Below are 19,428 nucleotides of genomic sequence, written 5' to 3'. Positions count from 1 at the left end.
ATTGTAGAGAGGCTGTTTTGGGATAGAAGTAAAATGAGTTCATCCGGGACCAGGTTTAGCTGATTTTCCACACATTTCTTTGATGATTGAGATGGCCGTGGCCGGTGTAGTATACGGCATAAGCTGGGGTGATCCTCATTCAGTAATAACATGTATATAAATTGGGATAACACAGCAGGCTAATCGCATTGTCACCTTTGGGTTAGCGGCAGTGATCTCTGGAGCTGGTGTACAGATGTATCTGTGATTGTGTTAATGTTCCGGTGTAATAAGGTTTTCAGCAAGTAGCAGATGGAACATCTTTTCATGGCTTGAGGAAAATAATACATGGTTAATAAAGGCTGATGTGCAATCTGGGGCTGTCATGAGTCTCATATTAAGGCAAGTTTCTTTTTTGTTTTTAGGGTAATTGTGGCTGAAATTATGTATTATTTGCCAGTCTTTTATTTTTTATTTATTTTTACAAAATATTTTTGCATTATTTAGGTTAAGAAAAAATGGTTCTTATGCCCCTCAGTATTTTCATTGCACTATGAATACAGTCCCAGTGCTCATTCTTGTGTAGCTAAACATTTGGTTGTGATAGGGGTTGCCTTGTGTGGAAAATACCTTTCCATATGCCCTATTGGAGCATTTGTACTCCCCCCCCACTGCGGATCTCCTCTGAAAGCCAAAGCGGAGAGACCTTGAGGCCCAATTCACACAGTGTTTTTTAGCGCTGATTATGAAGCAGAAACTGTGTCAGAATCAGCGCCAAAGAACCCTCCAAAGCTCCCTCCATTGATTTCAATAGGAGGTAGAGATGTTTTTTGTCCATTTGTAGAAAAAAAAAGTCAGGCCCTATCTGAGCAGTTTCTGCCTCTGAACCTACGTTGAAATAATGGGGGGCAGAGCTGATTTTGACGTGGTTTTTTACTAAAAAGTCCCCTCAGTTTTTGCACTTACTAAACGACAAAAAAGAAAAAAGGCCTTTTAAAAAGTGTAAGTGTATAAATCTGCCTAAAAATCCAGAATGAATTGTGAGGGAGATTTTTTTTCTTTCATGTGCACATGCCCTAACAAAGACAGTCTCTCACTCTGGCAGGCTTGTGCATGCATTACATGGTCAGCCATTAATTGGAATGGCAAGCATGTAATACTAAATTTTTATCCATGGCGGCCACTGCAGGGGAAATGTATGGCCTTCTGCAGCTTCCCACGCCAATACCAACTGATCACAGGGGGCTTCAAAAGCTGTTCCAGTTTCAATCTAAAAGGGGTTGTCGGGAAGATACAACCCCTTATATATGTTACTCCTAGAAAAGCACTGTTGTGACAGCTGAAACGTGCAGAGTCTATAAAGTTTGGCCTACATTTTAAATTGCCTTGTTTTTGGATTATGTTTGTATTTCTCTACTATATTGAGATGTCATTTGGCAGTCTTAAAGAAGACCTACCATTAAAAAATTATAAAAGTCACTTTAACATACGTTCATGACTGAATGAAGTTACAGGCCCGAAGCCTATCGCTATAGTACTGAGAGATTCTGATGACATTTTAGTTTCTGTTCAGATTTCTGTCCTACTGGCAGATATATGTATACTTTGAATCCGCACACTGCACATGACTGCAATCAAAAAAGGAAATGTTATCATCATTTCTCAGTAGTGCAGTCTCAATGTTAGGCCTGTAAATTCATGTGAGCATATCTCCGCACAGAAGTAAGTTATTAAAAGCATGTTCATGTATAAAAGAAACATTTATACACTTCTTTTGGTTGGTTTCTTTTTAAAGGGGTTTTCAAGGAATAAATAAAGTTTTCGCTGCTTCAATATTCCGCTTGGTCCCCCGCCACTGTCTGTATATTTTTATGTGATGACATGTCATCCATAGACTGTGGCAGCCAATGTCCACCAGCCGGGGTAACATCCTCCATAGTGACATCACCATGAGGGCATTGGTGTGGGAAAAGTGTGAGGTATTGTAAACCTATTACTGCACTTTCTTCATCTCTGCAATATCCCTTTAAAGGAGTTCCTCTATGAATAAAAGTTATCTCTTAGATATAAGACACTTCTTTCATCTTGTAAAGACACACTGCGTATATGGACATCTATCTACTAGCATTTTAGAAACTTTTGGAATAGGGAAATAGGGCCCGAATAACTAAGCACGAACTACGCTCACAGGCATTGTATGTTCACACACTTCTCTATATATTATTGGATATGGCCATATAAAAAATAACTCGCAGCCCTCAGGGGACTTATTTTTTAAATTTAGTATATTAAGAAGTATGAGCATTGCCAGTATTTGACCATGTATACAAGTTCGGGATTTGCCATATAGGCAAATCCGACATAGATTTTTAAAAAGAACTGTGGCAGAAATCCTAGAATGAGACTTGGATTTTTGCCTCCGCTTTTTCAGCGGATCCGCACATGGTCATTATTCCGCACACATTTTTATTTTTTTGCTGCATGTGAACAAGTTATTATCTTGCATTGGATGTAGAAGGAGAGCAGAATTGATGAGGATTTAGTCGCGAAATCCACACCTAAATCCTCATCAAGCACTGATCGAGTGAGTATAGCGTTTTGATTCATTAGTGCTAGTTAGATAATCCCAGAGAACCTTTCCTAGCGGTGCATTATGGTCGACATTTTTCATATACGTCCCTATAATCTATAAATTTGAAACCTGGGAATCACGTCTCTGAATCGCCTAAATTTTGTGGTAACCTTACCGGCCGCCTACCACAGAATATATTTCTTATTAGTTCTTACCGTCGGTGCAGTCTTGCTGACAGCATGTTCAGTCTTATACATACGTTATTTGGTAAAACAACGCAGGGAACTTAATAAAAAACGATGTCTGTTGTAATTTTACATATCTGCTGTCACCAGTGCTGTTCGCAGCATAAAAAGTCCATTTAGCACATGGGTGAAGTCTATTTAGTTAAGTAAATCCTCAGATGAACTCCCTGTCTCCCTTCTCAATTTGAATGAAAGCAACAAGAGTTATTGTGAATGGCATTCACCCCCAGTGTGCAGATCTACTATGTCTAACCCGTCGCCCATACATTGATCCACGGATTACAATAGAAGAGGAGCGTTTGTGTAAGCGCAGGGCAGACATCCTTGTCTTGCACACCCCAGCCTTTAACTGTTTATCTGCTGATGATGATAAAGCGCCCAGTTCTTGTTGCCATGGATTCGTTGCTATGGCTTGTTTGAGTTCGATACAGGAAAAGCTGTGACTTTTACCGTGGAATCGGTACTAAATATAAAATGTGGCGTTACAAGGGGGCATTTGGATGCTTGAGTTCTCTTAAATCCTAACCTTCTGCCGGCTGACGTTGGCTAATCCAGAAACAGATGCTGCCGCAGCTATTTGTTGATTTAGTTTCCATGGAAACCTGATACATTCGTCTACAGTAGGAAGCTCCCTGCACATTGGTTGATTTGATAGAAAGCGCGTCTTGAGGTAGGTATTGATGACTGCACTGATAATTGGTCATACCTTTTAACATTCCGCTTCTTCATGCATTTATCCATGGGCTGCGAGATAAGGGGCCACAAAAATCTGATGCTATCGGAAATCAGGAGGTATGTTAGGTCGCTCTGTTCAGCAGAAAAGGGCCCGATGACCTAGACGTCAGTGCTGCTCATCTCACTCTATAGTGAATGAAACAGATTGGACTCTCGAGCCGCCCTGCAGCCTTTGTCAGCGTGCTAACGCCTCTCTTGAATGAGCAACATCAAAGGATGCGAGCAACAGTAAGTGGAAGTGTTGAGGGTTTTTCTTTTATTTGCCCTCTTTAGATGCTTTGTCAGATGGTGCGTATTGCCAGACTACAAGGCTGATGGGTTGTGTTAGCTAATGTGTAACACAAAGGAAGAAGGATTTCTCAGTGATCCGAAGACACCGCCGTCTTCAGAGCATGTGTTCGCGTTTTCTGAGTGATTCTTGGGTGGGATTCCTTTTTCCATTGTTTCTCTGTGCAGCCCTGCAGTGCGTTCAATGGGGTCTGACAAAGTGATGTGCCGTAATGAATCACCGGGGCTGTCGCGTTAAACAGCTAAAGTTCGCCTCCGCACTTGAGCAGGCCATTCTGGCTGGGGAAGGGTTACATTTTTTTGTTTCAGCACTGAAAAGCAAATTAAAAATACTTTGTGTAGCATAGCACTTTATAATATTCGGCTATAAGTAAGTTCTGTGCGCCTTCAAGTAGGGCTTGTTTCTCGCGTTTTTAAAAAACGTTGACGATATACTTGGTTATTTTGCCTTTTAACATGAAACGTCATGTGCCCTCGTCACAAAATGGGACCAATTTTCATTCCCAATTTATGAGGCACGTTACACCTTTTTGTAGAGTCCCTTCTTTTTAATGTATTGATTATTGATTTGACGTTACAGTTTTTTGGTGTGTTTTTTTTTTTTTTTGCTCTTTATAATCGTCATTTTCTGTGCAGTTTAAGATACTCTATATTGTTCTCTGTTATCAGCCATTTCAAATTAGGAGGGATCTGACTTTGTTTACTTCAATGAAAAGTAAAATGTCTGTCCCCACGATCACTACTTGATCTCTTTTATGTCTTATGGCATTTACATACATCTGTGGGAATTTCTACTTGAGGTTTGGTTCTAGTGTTTACCAGCCACAGGTTGTAAAATTGTATTTGTAACGGTGTAGGTTAGTTATGTCATATATATATATATATATATACATATATATACACACACACATATACATATATATACACACACACCTATACATATATATACACACACACACCTATACATATATATATACATATACACACACATATACATATATATATATATATATATATATATATATATATATATATATATATGAGAAAATTCATACACTGACCTGCTGCCTTCCTCTTGTATTATATTGAAATACGCCTATTCAGGGGACCATTATTATTACGTATTCCCCCAACATCATTGTGTTACAGAGAGGCAAAGGTGACCGTCCCACCCATTGGCACGTCTCCATAATGACGGACATGCTGACGGGGGTGGGATTTTCCCATGCTATGTGTGGAGGTGTTGCTTTTCCTTCTTTTCAATGAAATGCCCTGTATACATAGTGACTCCTAGTTTTGCGTTTGCCAGATCCCGCTGGGTATAATGCAGTGTTTAGTCATTGTTTGCGTTATCTTTTGTTGTTGGGAAGGGGCAGAGGGGATCGTTTTCCCTGGCAGTGGAAATGACACAAAATGCCGGATTTGTGTTTTTAATGTTTAAACATTTCCTTTATGGAGAATCTCATGAATGGATATTTAATCGACAGGAAAAATTATCATTTTATATGAGGTATTTGCATTGAGACTGAGATGCTGCTTTGAATTTATTTGCATTGATTCATTTACTTTTCATTTATTCAGTTACTTTTTATTCAGACTTAAAGAGCATTTACCTCTAAACTACAAAAAAATGGAAATACAGATTCATACTGCGTGTGTGAAGCCTTTTAATATTTTTTTCAGTCATTCGCCTTTTCTGTCTAACTTATTATAGATTGTAAAAGTGGACAAGAGTTAATGACCGCCATTACCGTTGCCTTAGTTTTAGCGCTCATATATCAACACTCCTCTAATGGTAATATTAATCTATATTTTTGGAGCGTTACACCTCTCCCCCTTTCTCCTCCTGCTCAGCCTGTGTATGTCACAGTACTCTGGACATCCTATTAAAGAACCAGGAAGATCAGACTGAGCAGTTTGGGGATAATACTGCAGTCCATAGAATTTTGGAAATCCTCAGAAGGAAGAGTTTAAACAGGCACCGTCCACAATGCCAAAGTTGCTTCCATCTGGGCTTCTTGTCAAAAAGTAGACCATGCAAAATCTCATCCCCAAAGCACAAGATCATGGCACTCCTGAAAGTCTGTACATTTATTTAAGGACTGAAACTCACGCCCAGAAATTAGAAAAAAAAATTCCCCGGGCAGCCGCCTATTTGCGCCTTTCTAATACTTTGTCCAGTTTCGACAACGTTTCTGACAGATCTTGAATTGGCCGTTGCAAAATTTTTTAAAAGGGCACCAAATTAGTTTTTTATGGAATTTTTTTTTTTCATTTTCAAATAAAATGGTTGTCATCAGTAAAATAATCTGCTCATATTCCAGCCGTCTATAGGAATCTCTTGTAAAGTTAATGCATGCAGGATATACCTACAAATGTTTCTTTATTAGTTCATTGTCTTAGAAGTGAGGGCAAAAGTGAGGTCTTCGTAAAATCCTAGACAATAGTGCTGTTGGGAATCCGTGGCTCCGTGACCCCATCCCACACAGGTAGACATTTTTCTCTAATAATAATCCATCCTATCTAAAAACGGCAGCATTTTCTCACTCATTTTAGAAAGGGGCTTTGTTCATTATTCTTCAGTCTTTGCAGGGCAAATGCTTCTAATGATGAGAGATGAATCTCCAGACTAGAGGATTGTATTGTGTGCAACTCAAGGTTAAGCGATGACTCATTATTCTCAATATACATCTAGGCTGCCGTTCTCTCCGAGGACAGATAGTTTTAGTAAAACCAATCTATTATTATGAAACTATTACTGGCCTTGTTTTAGGGGAAAAAAATGCAGTCATTTTAGAACCCTAAAACTGGTGCATTTAACACATAGGTGAAAGATTTGTAGCTTTTAGACATTTATATGGAAAGTGCTCATTTCAGAAATTCTTACAAGTTCCATTTTTACAATCCGTTTTGGTCCACCAGAAATATTTTGATCTCCGAAAGCTCTGTGGGAATCTGATAGCAAGCCTTCAATTTCCCTGCAGTTCTACCACAGGAGACATTAAAGAGGCTCTGTCACCACATTATAAGTGGCCTATCTTGTACATGATGTGATCGGCGCTGTAATGTAGATTACAGCAGTGTTTTTTATTTACAAAAACGATCATTTGTGTATGACGCTGACCAATCGGTGACCAATCAGCGTCATACACTTCTCCCCATTCATTTACACTGCAGACAGCGATATAGCTATATCGCTATGTGCAGCCACATAAACATACTATAACGTTACTGCAGTGTCCTGACAATGAATATACATTACCTCCAGCCAGGACGTGATGTGTATTCAGAATCCTGTCACTTCTGTAGCGTTTCTGTGATATTTACAGCAAGGCAAGCGTAATCTCGTTTGAAATGACAGGTTACATCGTAATCTCGCGAGATTACGCATGCCTTGCTGTAAATCTCACAGAGACGCTACAGAAGTGTCAGGATTCTGAATACACATCACGTCCTGGCTGGAGGTAATGTATATTCACTGTCCGGACACTGCCGTAATGTTACAGTGTGTTTATGTGGCTGCACATAGTGATATATCTATATCGCTATCTGCAGAGTAAATGAATGGAGAGAAGTGCATGACGCTGATTGGTCACTGATTGGTCAGCATCATACACTCCTCTGTACAACGCCCACTTGGCCATATAGTAAAACACGCCCAGTTGTCCATTGAGAAACTCATTAGCATAAATATAATATAGGTCATAACTCCGTCAAAAATGATTGTTTTTCTAAATAAAAAGCACTGCTGTAATCTACATTACAGCGCCGATCACATCATGTACAAGATAGGCCACTTATAATGTGGTGACAGAGCCTCTTTAAGCATTACATGGCACCTATTGAAATAAATGGGCTGTCTGATTAAGTCATAGAGAGACACAGAGACAACACTGATGTAGGTCCTAAATGACATGTCCCCTCTATTAACTCAGTATTAACTTTTAACATATTTAAACATTTGCTTTTAAAACCAGACAACTCCTTTAATAGACCACAGCGTCACCAGCAGCTAAAGGAATGGATGGGAAGGAACAGCTATGAAATATAATTTATGGACAAAGATGTTTTTAAAGTCCTATTATTAACTTCTATGATATGTCAATGAAAAAAATCTATGGATCGGTATGACTTCATTATCTGAGATCCCTTCGATTTCGAGAACAAATTGGTCTTGGATTCAGCAGTGATGGCACCAGTATCTGCAGTCACACGTCATTGAAATTAATAGATGTTATGGGAAACCACAAGTGTGCTCATTGGGGTCACATGAAAGTGACCGTACATACTTACCAATGTCTACATTGAAAAATGGGGACCAACTCGAGATCCGCGGGAAGTCCCAGCCTCCACATCCCCACTAATTCAACTTTTATGACGTCTGACATTTTGTTTGGCCATGTTAGTTGTTTTTCGTTTCCTTAGGTTTCTATGGGAGAGATGTATGCCAAATGAGTGTCCTTTTGGCTTATATTTGACAGCTTTGTGTCTTGATACTGTATTGTCCAAACTCCAAACGGGTTGTGAACAAAGCCGAATATAACGGTATACCATAAAGAGCACATTTTCAAAATTATATAATATGCAAGCAATGATCATTTTTTTGAAGTTCACCTTTTGTATAACTTCCATTACCAACCTTTCCCTACATACTTCTGTTACCTGAATCACTTACTTTACAAGCAGGAGAGACTTGAAGAATGGTGCTGGGCAGCCATTGAGGATTAAAAAAAAATCCAGTTTAAGTAAAATCCAGGCTGTTTATGGCGACTGTATTCTGTGAATTAAGAGGGGGCTTTTTTTTATGGTTGTCAGTCCATTGCCATAATCCATGCTCTCTCTATCCACAGAGCATTGGTCACAGTGGAGCTTACAATTTGCTTTCCTTAACACACTATAGGGTTTATTTAATAGGAAGCCAATTAATCTAGCACACGTTGAAGTCTGTATAAGAAGCTAATGATGAACTGTACAGTAGATTTGTGTATTGAGTGTAGGGCTGGGCAATTAATAAAAAAAAAAAACGAAACCAAAATTTAGCGCAATTAATCAACCTCATCTTGCACTTTTTGCACTTTTTTCGTTTCTAATTTTTTTTTTTACCCGGTTTCAACTGTATCTGCGTCCTCTGCATGTAGATACAGATGAATACAATGGTAGAACACAGAGCCGTAAGGTCCCTACTCTATCAAACACTATGTATTGCCGGACGCTCACGTCTCGACGCAGACAGACGCAAAGCAGTGATGTCATCGCTTCTGTCTCCACTGAGTAACACAGACTGGCGGAGCAGAGGGATCTCCTCCACTTGTCGTTTGACCGGGGATAGATAAGTATGTATTTTATTATGCACTATTGTGGCTTTGTGGGGGCAGCTATGGGGGCATTATATGGTGTGCGGGCAGCTGTGGGGCATTATACAGCTTTGGGGCAGCTATGGGGACTTTATACTATGTGGAGGGCAGCTATAGGGGACATTATACTATGGAGGGCAGCTATAGGGGACATTATACTATGGAGGGAAGTTATGGGGGCAATATACCGTATGTTGGGCATCTATAGGAGCATTATACTGTGTGGAGGGCAGTTATAGGGGCATTATAATGTGTGAGGGCAGCTATGGGGCATTATACTGTGTGGGGAGCACTATGGGGAAATATACTCTGTCAGTGTCGGGGTATATTATATACAGCAGGCTCAGGGGATAAATATTATTTCAGTGGTGTAGCATGCAAATAGGGGGCGTGGAATCAAAAGGTGTGTGGCCTAAATAATCGTTCATTTATCGTAATCGAGGTTACATGTTCAATTAATTGTGATTTTTATTTAGGTCATAATCACCCAGCCCTAATTGAGTGTGGTGGAAAGGGATACAGTACTTGTACTGGTATTACGTAAGTCTTCATTCACATCACGTTTTTGGCAATACATTTAGCGTATACGCCAGGAAAAGCTCCCGACGTATACGTTAAATAGAGGTGGTGACATATGCCTAACAATGGCATCCATCACCTAGAAACTATTATGACACCAGGTTAATGTATGCATCATCATGGCATATACGTTCAACAAATGCCAGCCATAATAGCTTATGGGAGACGGTTGCCATTGTATGCATCATGAAAAGTTCTTTCGGCCTCAGTCAAGATAATGTAACCCTATGGAATCCTTTAGCATGTATACTGGAAGGTTTCCGGGCATATGCGCTAAACGCCCTTGACAAACGTGATGTGAACAGGGACTTATGACATGAGAATTGGTATAAAATTGCCAAATTTCTTCCTTTTTGTAGAAAGCGTTTCCATTTTTGGGAAAATCCCCGCTGATCCACATGATTATTTAAAGGGGTTTTACAATCAGGGACATTTATGTCATATCCACAGGATATATCATAAATGGGACCCACACCTTTCTCTAGAATAGAGCCCCATAAACCCCGTTCTACCGCTCTCTGTTCCGGCTGACGCGTGTGATTCCTGACCATGAAGAAGAAAACAATTTAGCTTGCAGAGCTATGCGGTTTCCAAAACTCCCATAGTAGTGAATGGCAGTTATGGAAACAGCGTAGCATGAGCGCTATATACATCAGTACAGTTTTTTTTATTTATACTGTATATTAAAGCATAGTCTGCTGCGCTTTCCTACATAGTGGGCACCGCAAAAATATCTAAATATATATATTGTGTGCATTATACTTTTTTTTAACTTGTCCGATGTATGGCACTTTATGGCATGCAGTGGCGTATTTTGACCGTTTTTCTTCGGCGCATACATCAGGAGATTTCCCTGGCATATATGTCAAATGTAAAAGGAAAACGTGATATGAACAGAGCCTAATAATGGTATTTTTCCTCTCTTACTTTCAGTTGCAGAGAATTTCTGTACAATCTTTTTAATTCATGCCTCCTGTTGTGTGCAAGCAAATGAATCTTGATATAAGAATAATTGCGCTAATCATATATATTTCCGATCCTCATGTCACAACTCACAGCGCTGCACCTTCACTATATAATTATACATTTCACATTTCTTTCATGCTTTGTGTTGCTAATAAGTTTTGATGTTCCTTTAATAATATCACTAGGAAACCTGCGGCCTAACCGCTGTTATTGAGGATGATCGCCCTAAGAAAATCGCACAGTTGTTGGAAAGTTATGAGTTTTCTGATGTGGTCAAAGGGGTTTTCTGAAGCTTTGCAGAGTGAATAATACTAGCGATGTCTTAGCATTATCAGGGAATTACCTGAATGAACAGTTAACCCTGCACCCGTGCACATAAAATATTGGCAATGATCATTCAGCCTCAAGCGCACAGCTGTATTATGGCGCTGTAGTAGGGCACCCATACAGGTGCATGGGGCTTTGTTGTACTTCCATATTCCTTCGATTTCAGACGTTCATCATACAGAGGCGATTTTCTGTTAAGTTCTGTATAAATCAGACAGAAAAATGAAAATGTTGTGTGCTCCTTTTGGCGCTGTAGCTGTATTACGGTAGCATTGCTTCTAGGTGGAGAATATCTCCAAAATACAAGACCTGACAAGCATCATTCGGTAAAACACATGAAGTCCTTGCAGCTTTTTGCTACGTGGGCTGCAGGAGACTCCGTATACCACCCTACAGCCTCCTGAATACGGCTCTGCTACATGTATGATGTTTAAAATTGAGGGTCCGAAATGTCGGAACGAGATGCTTTGTGGCAAGATGCCACATAAAAACTTCATCTAGCAGGGGTAGTTTGTGTGTGTGAGTGAGCAGAAGCAAGTCCCAATGTCACAATTTATAGCAATAATGATAACAATCTAACTCACATTACTGTACAAAAAGAGGAATAGTAGAAAGCCCCATTATCACTAAGGGGAAGGAACTCTCCTTTCTTTTGATCAGAATGGGCTGTGTTAATTGGAGGTGCATAGCTGATTCGCTATAGCACTATGACAGTGGAACAGTCACCACAGTCATCTCCTGATTACTCGTCTGCGACTGTCGCCATTGGAAAGCCTCTTGGTTTTCATCTTATGTTCCTCCAAGACCTACTATATTCCAGCAGTTATCCTGTTGACTTGGTGGATGGGGTTCTGGCTGCTGCTCCTCATGGCTTGCTTCTCCATTAAATAGTATAAAAGACTGGGTTCTAAAAATCGAAATAACAAGTACCCGAGGAAGCTATTTTCCAATTTGTTAACATTCAATTTTTAAACCTTAGCATGTATGTCCAAGTAAGTAAGTAAAACTTCAGTCATCCTGGCCTGTTTTTTTTTAAAGATTTAGGCATGTTGATTTTAGATCTTAAGAGGGTCTGGAATCCACCTGAGTTTGCAAATGGTCCAATCATGGCAGCACTAAGGTACTCTGTGTTCTTAAATGGGCTGTCCCGTCAGGATAACCCCTGTCCATATACCGATTAGGGCATATGGACGTCATAAAGGTCATTCCCCTGCTTGGCCTGTAAGAACGTCCCGCTCTGGTGGACCCTGTGCGTATTTGCATTACATGGACGCCCATTCATTTGGGTGTATTATGGCTCTGCAGTGAGTCTAACCAGAGCTTTCCCCAGGCAATAACAGCGCATCGCTGGTGGTGAGAGAAAATGATTGCCGTTCCGAATTTCTTTTAAAAAGAGGTTGTCTTCATGAGACAACCCCTTTAATGTACTTAAAGCAACCCCCTGATCCCTGGACAACATTTTAAACATGATGGTGTATATGGAGTAATATTATCTGGTGCCCTCCAGTTGTGCCCCTTCTGCCGTGGATCTGAGTCTGAGACACTCCCACTGTTCTTGGATTGGCCAGAGCTGCTCACACGAGCAGTTCTGTTTAATCCGTGAACAGAGGGAGCGTCTTGGACTCTGAGAAGCGCTGTGGCCATTTTGAGACAACACAGAGGGGACCCTAAAACAGCGGATCCATTGCAGAGCAGCACAACTGTAGGGCGGCAGGTAATATTACTCCACATATTCCATCACATTTATAATGTGAGTCACTTTAATGGGCATGTATATTTAGGATTATAGGTTGGACCGGATGAACCTGTGTCAACTTTATCAACTATGTAACTATGTCCAAAAAATAATGAAGAAAATTTGCATGTCTGCTTGATAAATAAAAAAAAAAATAAAAAAAAAAAATACAGTTTTATGTATACAGCTCTCGAGAATCAGAGTCTTCATGCTTACAAACATGTTTTACTTCCATCTGACGCTCTTCTACTGTTTGTAGTTTAGCAAGAAAAGGGGCAGAAGGAGTAGGGTAACCCATGACTACAGGATCAGATTTTACAGAGTTTGTTTGTAGTCTGTAACCATGGAGACACAGGTCTGCTTATAAAGAACCAGAACAGCATTTATTTTTTTTGGCATGCCTATTTGCCAAGTTACATTTTTTCCAATGCAGTGGAGTACTAATAATGGTTGCGAAAGTGCACATATCCTTTAACATTTTTACTCAGGTACTTGTTCAAAACCCAATAATTCACTCTTGCGTAGTTCCATCTTGCTGCAGGACCAGTTCTTTAATCCGCTGTTCACATGTCAAAGGACAGACAAAAACTCCACCTTTGGTTGCTTTTGTAATTTAGTACCTTTGCTTATGTACAAGCCAGGGGATGTAGTGTAAGTACGATTATTTCAGTACTCCTGTAAATCAACTTTATATGTATACTTTGATGGAGGTGGATGCTATATGCACAGTATATAGTATGTGTTACACACATAAGTCTGTAGTCTATTTTTAGTGTGAGTGCCGGGAAAGTAAAGGGGCTTGTTGTGACTGCTGAGTCAAGACTAGGTGGCAATGCTGTCTCTGATGGGAGATGATGGGCACTACTGTGCTTACTGGTCAAAAGAGGGCGGGAAGACTACTTTGACTGAGGGAGGGGAGAGAGAAGGACTTCATTGACTCCTGGAGGGGAAAGAGAGGGGGGATATTGCTGTGACTACTAGAAAGGAGAAGGTGAACGCTGCTGTAACTACTTGAAGGGAGAGGGGCTCAGGACACTGCTGTCACTACTGGAGGGGAGGGGGAGACACTGCTGTCACTACTGGAAGGGAGGGGGGGAGAACTGCTGTAAATACTGGAAGGAAGGGGGAGACATTGATGTCGCCGCTACTGGATGGGAGAGGGAGGCACTGCTGTCACTACTGGAAGGGAGGGGGAGACACTACTGTCACTACTGGAAGGGAGGCACTGCTGTCACTACTGGAAGGGAGGCACTGCTGTCACTACTGGAAGGGAGGCACTGCTGTCACTACTGGAAGGGAGGGGGGGAGAACTGCTGTAAATACTGGAAGGAAGGGGGAGACATTGCTGTCGCCGCTACTGGATGGGAGAGGGAGGCACTGCTGTCACTACTGGAAGGGAGGGGGAGACACTACTGTCACTACTGGAAGGGAGGCACTACTGTCACTACTGGAAGGGAGGCACTGCTGTCACTACTGGAAGGGAGGGGGAGACACTACTGTCACTACTGGAAGGGAGGGGGGAGAACTGTTGTCAATACTGGAAGGGAGGGGGAGACATTGCTGTCGCCGCTACTGGATGGGAGAGGGAGGCACTGCTGTCACTACTGGAAGGGAGGGGGAGACACTACTGTCACTACTGGAAGGGAGGCACTGCTGTCACTACTGGAAGGGAGGGGGAGACACTACTGTCACTACTGGAAGGGAGGCAATGCTGTCACTACTGGAAGGGAGGGGGAGACACTACTGTCACTACTGGAAGGGAGGGGGGAGAACTGTTGTCAATACTGGAAGGGAGGGGGAGACATTGCTGTCGCCGCTACTGGATGGGAGAGGGAGGCACCGCTGTCACTACTGGAAGGGAGGGGGAGACACTGCTGCCACTACTGGAAGGGAGACTACTTACCTGTATATTCGCGGAAAGGTGTTCGGGCCGTAGACGTGTACCACAAAAGATAGACTATGTTCTTTTTCTTTCCACGGACTGTGCTCCCATACTTTGCAAATGCGGGTGGCTGTCGGCGGCCGTGTGCATGGGGCCTTAACTAACTGTTAGGAGGGAGGGGGAGAAGAGGAGCCTGATATGTAGAGGCATTTTTCTCTAATAAGATATATTACAAAGTTTCTTATATTCACTTATACTATTGATTTACGCAAAGAAACAGTGTCTATTTATCTTGAGATTGCATCATTGCTGTCTCCTAGACCTGGGTAATATTTGTCCAGGCCTGAACTAACTATTATGTAACATTATCCAAAAAAGAGAACGTGAAGCAGCACTCAAATAAAGTGAATTTATTCATCCAACATGGAACCACAACGTTTCACCTCCTCTATGAAGGCATTTTCAAATGACTTGAAAATGCCTTCATAGAGGAGGTGAAACGTTGTGGTTCCATGTTGGATGAATAAATTCACTTTATTTGAGTGCTGCTTCACGTTCTCTTTTTTGGATATCTAACACATAATGAGAGGTCGCTCCTTTATTTTTGAAGCTTTGCACCAGCCTAGTCAGGCATTTGTTCACAGTGCTGCTCCAATCCTCTGCTTTTTTCTATTATGTAACATTATATATTAGTGCTTAGGTTATTATAGATAAGGCTATGTTCACATATCGTTATTAATACTTCTGTTGTGTGCGCCAGAGAACATCCCGACACATACGCCAAATGTATCCATAGGGCCTCATGCACCTGACATGCCAAAAGAGTGTCTTTTTGGCATACGCAAGATTAGTATGTGTCGGCTTAAGTTTTTTCTTTTTTATTATACTGTATAAAAAACTGTAGAGTACAGTACAGTAAAAAAATACCACTCGGTTGTTTTTTTTGTTACAATGGGTGTCAATGGGCCTATACAGTGGCTTACATCGCAGCCTTCCATCTGAGGTATACATGAAGGAATACTCCCGACGTATACCTCCAACAGAAGGAAAAAACTAGATGTGAATAGAGTCTTGCATTTTCATCTGCAATTATTTATAGTGTAGATTTGTCGTTTTAGCTATGCAGTTCTGTACAAGAGGTTTTACAAAAAAATTATATATTATTTATTTTATTTAATTGTCTTATTTTATTGCAGGTTATTTTGGTCCAGGTCAACCCAGGGGAAGCATTTACAATAAGAAGAGAAGATGGACAGTTTCAGTGCATTACAGGTCAGATCTCTGCTTTAATAATTGCCTTATAGCGAATTGATCAGATATTTATGCTGCCCTGTCTGTGGGCAGCATAAACAAGTGACAGACACGCTGAATTCATACAGGGCAGCATAAATATCTGACCAATCCGCTTTAACAATTTCTCTTTATCTGGAAAAGTCTTTGCTAAATACCAATTTTTACAAATGGGGACAAGAAGTTGATTTTCATTGTCACCAGACATTTTTAGTTCTGTTAAAGCGTACCTAAACATTTCAGGTGACTTTTCAGAATAAGCTATCGTGTGTATATGACAAATAGCACTATATCTGTTATATGACTTGTATATGGCATTTATCAGCCGTTTTCCTCCTCTGCAGACTTATTTTTTTCCTGAACTCCTCTCCAAAGGTGGCGGGGACTGTGCTGCTATTATTCTCCATGAGATTCTGCTCCTTATCTCTATCACACATACACACATATAGAGGCATAATGTGGGGCATTATACAGAAGTAATAGTGTATCTGCGAATCCAGCACTGGGGTGAGATAAAATCTTTTCCAGAAGCTGCAGCACATCTGTGTGTGTCTCTCTCTCCTCTGGCCCTTCTGGCTTTTTCTCCTTCCCTCTCCATAGACTTCTTTGGTCATCAGCTGCAACCTGTACTAATTTCTGTGCACGAATTTTGTCGGAAATTTATCAAGTTTTCTATAGCAGTCTTCTAACGTAGAAAGTCGCAACTTACCCAAAAGGGCCTGCCAGTTCAACTACGGCCAGCGATTAGTCCTGTGAAATGCATCTGTGGACTAAATAAATAGGACTAAATATGATGTCAGTCATGTGACCCACCACACACCTCATGTGACCCCTGGTTTTTAGTTAGCACTTTCCAGGTTATAAAAGCGTGAATAGTAGGTCATTGAGGAGCAGAACTTTTTAAAAGTCATGGTAATCTGCATATAGTATCGCATGGCTATTTAAAAATCTTTTTAACAGAAATAAAAAATGTACTTTAGATTTAATTTGTGTGTTTGCATAAAATGTATTTATTGTCGGGATCTGTGTGTATGCAATAAAAATGTTGATAGTGTTTAAGTTTAAAGTCCACGCTGAGCTTTATTGCAGTCTAAAAATGACTAAGTGCTTATCCAGCATACAAATAAAACCAACACCTTGCCCGTCTGGGCACTAACAATTAGCTGGTTTCCCCACCTATTATAAACCATGAGCACAATATTCCTTGGATCAGAATTTTCACACTATCCTTGTGTGGATTCCCAGGTTATGACCCTCTCTGTACTAAAGGCCCTTTTACACCGGCCGATAATTGGCTGATGCGGCAATCAACGAGAAATCGTTGATCGGCGCTCGTTTGCTCCTGTCACACGCAGCTATGGATGTGGATGAGCGCTCATTACTTCGATCACTTGTCCCCATCCATTATTATCATGTCGACAGTGCGTCTCCCTGTTTACAGGGAGATGTGCTGCCGACAATGATATTTTACTTTTAAAACGATACGACCAGCAGATGATCGAGGGTTTGCTCATTCATCTGCTGATCGCTGCCCTGTTTACACTGGGCAATTATCGGCAACGAGTGTTATATGAATGCTTGTCTGCCCGACCGGGCCGGACTGGGACTTAAAATCAGCCCTGGCATTTTTAAGCACACAGGCCCACCGCAGGCCATACGCAGCCACCAGTGTTGGGCTGGAGTACATGGGACCACCTTTCATCTATACAAGACATGGTGAGATTTATTAAAACAGGTGTAAATGAAAAGAGGAATAGTTCTTGATAACTCCAACGAATCCACTACTTTTCCACGAGAATAATGTACATGCTCGTTATTCTAGAGGATTTTTTTTGTATATAGTGCCCCACATATAGCCCCCCCTGTAGATGGTGCCCCACATATAGCCCCCCTGCATATGGTGTCCCACATATGGCCCCCCCTGTAGATAGTGCCTCACATATAGCCTATCCTGTATATTGTGGCCCACATATAGCTCCCCTGTATATAGTGCCCCACATATAGCGCCACCCCCCCCCCCCCCCCCGGTGAAAATGCCGCTCACACTTTTAAGCGGGGAAAAAAAGACCAAAAAAACACAACTTTACATACACACCTCGATCCCGTTCCCACGTCATCCTATGTCAATGCAGGCCTGCTCTTTTCTGGGCAGGTCTGCTGGTGCTGAACAACGGCGCTGATTGGTAGGGCAGAATGACTTGCCCTGTCAATCAGTGCCTTTGAACAACAGAAGCGGTGCGATGACGTAATCGCGCCGCTAGCATAGTTGAAAGGCGCTGATTGGTGGAGCAAGTCTTTCTGCCCTGCCAATCAGCGTCATTGTAAGGCAGTTGAAATTAGTGCATGAGGGGGTGGCGGCAGCTGGTTTCAGTGGCGCCGCCGCCTCAGGGCCAATTCTAGCTTTTCTGCTGTGTGAGGCGAAAATTTAAATGGCGCCCCCCAGATCTTGATTGGCATCCCCCTCACTGTTCTATATTACTACAGCCTTCTCCTTTGCCTTGTACTCCCCTGGCTTGCGCGGTGCAGTGATGAAGCCAGGCAGAGTACAACTCGCTGAACGGTGCGTGTTCATGGAGTACAAGGCAATGGTGCATCCAAGAAAGTTGGAGGAGACAGGTAGTGATGTATAACAGCCAAGGGGGATGTTAACCAAGCATTGAAAGGTGGGTGTGCAGTTAGGACTGTGTGACTCTGCAGCAACTGGGAGTTGCTTATACCCCAAAAAATAGTACCCTCCATCATCTGTACAGATCATACAGTAATAATTAGGCTTCATTCAGACCTGCGTCGGGGCTCCGTTCATGGGTTCCGTCAGACCTTTCCGTCAGGGGAACCCACGAACGGAAACCAAACAGAAACCATAGCTTTCCGTTACCATTGATTTATTTCAATGGTAACGCTTCCGTTGCTAATGGTTTTCATTTGTCTCCGTTTCGCAAGATTTCCGTTTTCTGGCGGGAACTATAGAGTAGTCGACTGTATCCACCTTTCCAAAAGTTGGTGCGGTTTTCAAATGATTTTTATGGTTTGCAAAAAAACTTCATGGACATTAACAATCATTTGAAAACTTTGCTGACTCGTGGGAATGCAGCACGTTGGGGTGGTTTGCAGTTGTATCGTTGTAAGACCAGGGAATTCCGGCTGAAAAACCGCAGCAAATTGTGGTGCAGTTTTTCGTTCAGGAATGGCCGATGCGGAAAACTTAGCAGAAAAAATGGTTACTTACAATGGCGACACTTCCCTCCTACATCCTGCAGCCCTGGAATGATGTTTCATCCCATGTGACCGCTGCAGCCTGCTATTGGCTGCAGTGGTCACATGGATGAAACGTCATCCCAGGAGGCCGGCCCTGACAAAAAAAACAGAATGTTGGGTAAGTATAAGATTTAAATTTTTTCTGAGTTGCGATTTTATGCATCGGAATCGCGGCATTTCCGCCGCAAAAAAAACACAACATCTGCTATTTGCAGATTTAG

At 41.6% G+C, this 19,428-nt stretch overlaps 1 protein-coding gene across 3 annotated transcripts in view; it reads left to right on the top strand.

Annotated features, from left to right (window-relative positions):
• FNDC3A (fibronectin type III domain containing 3A) overlaps positions 1-19,428 on the top strand; it is a 210,462-nt gene that overhangs the window by 94,180 nt on the left and 96,854 nt on the right. For 2 of the 3 annotated variants that reach the window (XM_075851793.1, XM_075851794.1), the window contains exon 3: positions 15,859-15,934. In XM_075851793.1, coding sequence (XP_075707908.1) covers positions 15,859-15,934 — 76 coding nt within the window. Of the gene's footprint in view, positions 1-3,544; positions 3,760-15,858; positions 15,935-19,428 lie in introns of those variants that run through there. The other variant, XM_075851795.1, reaches the window with a different exon arrangement.

This window comes from Rhinoderma darwinii, chromosome 2, assembly GCF_050947455.1.
Source record: "Rhinoderma darwinii isolate aRhiDar2 chromosome 2, aRhiDar2.hap1, whole genome shotgun sequence".
Lineage (NCBI taxonomy): Eukaryota > Metazoa > Chordata > Amphibia > Anura > Rhinodermatidae > Rhinoderma > Rhinoderma darwinii.
This window is presented reverse-complemented; position numbering and strand designations above follow the sequence as displayed.